The sequence below is a fragment of the Montipora capricornis genome, chromosome 1 (assembly GCF_036669925.1).
Source record: "Montipora capricornis isolate CH-2021 chromosome 1, ASM3666992v2, whole genome shotgun sequence".
Lineage (NCBI taxonomy): Eukaryota > Metazoa > Cnidaria > Anthozoa > Scleractinia > Acroporidae > Montipora > Montipora capricornis.
In genome coordinates this window covers 25,629,197-25,634,196 of record NC_090883.1, presented here as the reverse complement: position 1 = coordinate 25,634,196, position 5,000 = coordinate 25,629,197, and the positions used below count along the sequence as shown (strand labels likewise).

General features: G+C 36.7%; 1 protein-coding gene across 2 annotated transcripts in view; it reads right to left on the bottom strand.

The window, feature by feature from the left end:
- The window catches only part of LOC138036996 (diacylglycerol kinase beta-like), a 57,520-nt gene that overhangs the window by 28,925 nt on the left and 23,595 nt on the right, over positions 1–5,000 (bottom strand). For both annotated transcript variants that reach the window (XM_068883019.1, XM_068883022.1), the window contains 2 exons: positions 3,886–3,935; positions 2,909–2,983 (listed from right to left, as the gene is read on the bottom strand). In XM_068883019.1, coding sequence (XP_068739120.1) covers positions 2,909–2,983; positions 3,886–3,935 — 125 coding nt within the window. The remainder of the gene's footprint in view (positions 1–2,908; positions 2,984–3,885; positions 3,936–5,000) is intronic.

The following is a 5,000-nucleotide window of genomic DNA, read 5'->3' as shown; positions in this document are numbered from 1 at the left end:
AAAGCAAGCTGAACTTCTGTGAAATTCCTTTAAAACACCATGAACTCGGCGTGAAAATTTATTATACCACCGTGAACTAGTTCACGCTGGGCAGTGAAATAATTCACGCTGTGGAAAAAAAGTCCTCCTCAAAATTATTTAATTTCATTATCAATTTCATTGGGTTTGGATTTCTGGCAGATTTTGAGTGTCAAAGAAACATTGACGTGAACCCTTTGATGATCATTAAATTTTGTCTACTGTAAAGTTGACTTAACTCAAGTGAAGAAACATGCACGCCGGCGAATGGATTTTGCGAGCATGTGAGTGCTGAGCATTTTCCGGCAAGGACAAGCAGTGATCCAAACCTCTTTTCGAGATCACCAAGCATAAATGAATTATGAGCACTAATCTTTGGGGCAACTTGAAAAATTGCAGCAACTCGCCAAATGGGGCGACTAACTGCTCAAATACACTTAAATCTAAACATAGTACAAGTACTTTTTCCTAGAATCCGAGGCTGTGAGCAGCGCGTATATTTTACGAGAAAATCGAACCACATTATTCCCCAAAATTTGCCAGCACTTGTAACAAGATTTTCTGAACATTTTCGTCAAGGTTTGTATTTCATCGCAGTGAAAATTAAAATCGCTTACTATTCAATAAATTGAGTCAAGAAATTGACACGTGGTATCAGAGTAATGTAACTAAAGAACCACTCCAAATTTCAGGGCTGTGCGATATTCCGAACTCAAGTTATTCGTCAAAATTATATTATTTGGTATGGAGATGCTCTCGGTTAAATTGTAGACACTTCTCGTCACCTCTTGCCAGTTTTCACTGTCACACCATCATCAACACCGTTCACCAAATAAAGTCAACAATCAACGAGATAAAAGAAGATGAATATTGAAAGAGTCTCGCAAAGGTTCAGGTCTGTGCAATGTTTCGTGCGAGAAGAAACGTTTTACTCCAAATCAAATTTATAAGGCTTTGCATGGATACGCGCAAATATGGTGGCCGAAAGCTAACAAACACATATGTCATCGAGTTTTGCCATAAAAAACCTGTAGCGATCTTCTGAAGGCTCATAAACATCTATGTGAGTACTTATTCTCATGCAAGGACTGTTCAGTTTGCAAAATCTCAGCGGATAAATCACTTAACCTACGTGACAGCATTTTTGGCCGCAGACCCTGATCGGGGGATGTCAATTTCATTGCGTTTTTGGAGCAAACCGTTGATTATGCAGAATGGAGGAGAATCCCTCGTATGGGTTTAGTGCGCTTTTGAATGCTTCACTCTCCTCCTACACTGGTTTTTTTCAGTGTATTTGATTGTTTATACTATTGGAGAAACTGTAATAAATAAACAAGTGTTTTGCTCGGTAACGTAATTCGTGTCAGTGGTCATTTTCATCCAAATTATAGATCGTGCCATCAACAAAGCAACATAATCGAACCAACTTCGATTTCCCCGAAATTAACGAAATGGCGCCCCATAAAAACTTAAAACTTTTTACACAAGAGAAGATATAAATAACATTATTCGATTTCCGAAGCAAAAATTTGTTTATCCTTATTTACCGCAATTTTAATTCCAAAACCAAACCACGAAATTTTCCTGTTATTCTGGATGGCGTAGCAACATAATTTCACAGCGTGAACATGACTGAGTGCACGACGTGACAGTCTTCGATTTCATGCCGTGCACTTGTTCACTGAGCATAGTGAAAAGAATTGGAGCAATAGTAAACTAGCCGTGAAATTTGAATTTTACGGAGTGAAATATTAAATTCACGGGCCGTGACCATGAAATTTATTTCACTGTTCACTATGAAATCCATAAGCCCCCTTTTTCCGTGAAAGGTCACATATCATAGACAAAACTGATGCGAAGGTTAGCACTTTTGATGTCTTCTTTGCTCCTCTCCCCACCCCCCTTCCTGATTCAATGTTTTGTGCAAAATGGAACGCTTCTAGTGGGAAATTGTTGTGTTACCTTTCAAAATTGAATAGGGGGAGGGGGGCTACAGTGTATATAACAGAAGTAGAAACTGTTTCTTTTGTGCCTTAACAGAAGCGGGTTGAAATACAGCTCTGGTGGGGTTCATTTATATAACCTTCCCAACTACTTTTGACTATGATTGTAGTTGCTTGGTGACAGGCAACTGAAAAATTAAAGAGAACCTAACAGCTCTATAACACTGGTCGGATGCTCTACCCATTGAGCTACTAGAACTTCTGAGGAGATAGATAATTAATTTTCTCTCAAACTCTGCCTACTAGGCCTCTGATCTTTCAGTTTTCCATTTGTCCATTGCCAAGCAACTGGTTTCCCATCTTTACCATGGACACATTACTTATTCTGATTAGTATTCTGATTATAGTATTCTGCAGGTTTCTGAATTAACATGGCTTTAGAAAGAAAATTGAGGAGAAGTCAAGATTTAGTCCATTTTGTGTTGCGCAGAGGCACACACTGTCACCTTTAACATCTGTAGCAGATCATCACAGATTGTTGCCGAGGGGGGGGGCTCCCATGTACATTTCTTAACGTAGGTGAAAGTATTAGATGATAATGTCTTTGCCATTATTAAAAGTCACGGTATTTTTCGTTTCTCTGTTTTAATATGCTCTCTTTTAAAGGTCAAAAAAGGCCTGGGCCCTGCCCAAAATGGTCTCCTTTTCCAATGAGTATCCCTACCCTTTTTATATGGGAGCCCCCCCCCCCCCTTCCTTAAGCTCAGTTAATAAGATGTTTATTATATGCCAAACAAAAACAATTTCATTTGTTTAATGTAACTGGTTTGTACTACATCTTTCAGAGGAAAAATGAAAAAAAAAAAAAAAACGATTTTGACAAACAAGCTTTCTCAATAAAACATGCACTGAACTGGCATATCGGCCTAAATACAGCTAACACTTACAGGCTTGAGTTCTGTTACATCCCAGCCAAGATACTGTGCTACACTCATCATTTGCTGAGTGATACACTCTAATTCCTTCAACAAGACAAAAAAACTTGAGAATATTGTTTATAACAATATTAGAAAGAAATAGAAATAACAAGAAATAACAAGGAACCAAATAACAATAACAAGGAACCAACCAATAATTTATTACTGCTTGTGTATTATATTGGCTCAGTGAACCTAATAATAATTTTAGGCCAACAGAGTAGAATGTGTTGTTACCAGTTTGAGTAAGTTAAAAAATTAAATTTTAAATTATTGTTAGTAAATCACAGTTTCATTTGCATATACCTGTCTTGTACAAGTGCTAATTTCATGATTGAGCCACATTTTATAAGACCACAATGATGTAAACTGTGTGTCTAGGTTAGGTTGTACAGTGTACGTAACTGATCTGGATGTAGACCACTTCCCTAAGTTCACAGAACTTTGGGTTTGTATTGTGCTTAATCTGGAATCTTAACAATCAACCACGCATTTGTGTTTCAACTACCGCTATTACCGGTAAGTACCAAGGAACTTTAGGTACAGTATCTTAAGACAAGCAAATTTTTGTTAAGAATTGACTTTGAAAAGGTATCTTGTGAGTCTAGAATAATTTATTATTTCTTTCAAATCTTGACTGTAAACAATTGATCGCAGAATCACTGTTGAAAAATAATTATTATTTTGGGAAAAATGTTATTTAAAAAACATTAATTTTTTGTACATGTAGGTACAAGTTTTCAATTTCTAACAGATGACAATAAAATGCAAACTTGGTTTTTAAGCTTTGAAAATATTTTTTTTGAAATGGATAATACCAGTAAACACTTTTGCATCTCCTTTACCAGGTCATTGTTAATAACAACGAAGGTTTCTTCTACATGTACCATGTCTTTTTTATTAAACATTCCAGGTACAAATAATGTTAACAAATTAAAATTCCTTACCTGTGAATCGAGGTATTCATTTCCATCACTGTCATACACTCTAAAAACAACTGAAATTAAAATCATACCAACTACTTTAACCAACCATTCTTTCAAACAATATTATAATTTGTATTAATAACTGAAATGGTCTGAATGTAAAATAACAGTAAGTATAAATCCTGGCAGAGTTAGATTGTTTACAAGAGTTCAGTCCTGAGGGGAGGACCATTCTTAATAACTGATATTTTGACAACCTGAGCTGAAGTCATCTTCGGCATCAAGTACTGACAACTGTGGCTCAGTCAGTGGGAATGCATACTTTGAGAGGATCAACTCACCTCACACAGATGACTTGACTCTGAAGACGACATCTGTTCAGGTGGCCAAATAGTCACAAAAAACAGTAAACACTTAATGACTGGTCCCGGAGAAACAGTTAATTTTGTTTCTCAAGTACATGTATCTCAATGTTTCCCCCGGGCACAACCGAGGGAAACATTGAAATTTGAGGGAAACAAAATGAACTGTTTCCTGAAAGACCAGTCATTTAGTGATTTCTTATATAGCACAAAAAGAAAAACGTACAACGGTAACAGCAACAGCCGTCGTCGGTCAACATTCGGGGGTAACATTGCACTGTCACCCTCTGACGTCAAAGATTTTGCACTGTTGCTCGCTCAGAGACTTTTGGCGGGAAGCAGTTTCATTGTAACCAATGAGAGCGCGCTGTGTTGGGGGAAAAAGTTCAGCTATATAACAATTCTTCTTAAACAGTATTCTGGGGTGTTTTGGCAAATCTTCAAATAATCATGAGTTTTGAAATTGAAAATGGTACTAAGGAATTTAGAAATTATTTTAATACTTCATTACTATAAAATTATTCCACACAAGAACTTTTTATTTATTTGATTGTCTACAAAATTAACCTCTATCTATTTGCAGTTTTTTAACGGTTATTTTGAAATCCCTGAGAGTACTTTCTTAGTGCAGAACCATCACGTGGCAAATAGCCAGACAGACTGGCTGTATTTTGTGGTCTCAATCACTCAGCCAATCAAGCCAGGTTTATCAGTTCATGACAGATTTTTAGACCAATTCACAGTGTTCCAGAGAAGAGACAGACCTTGGATCAA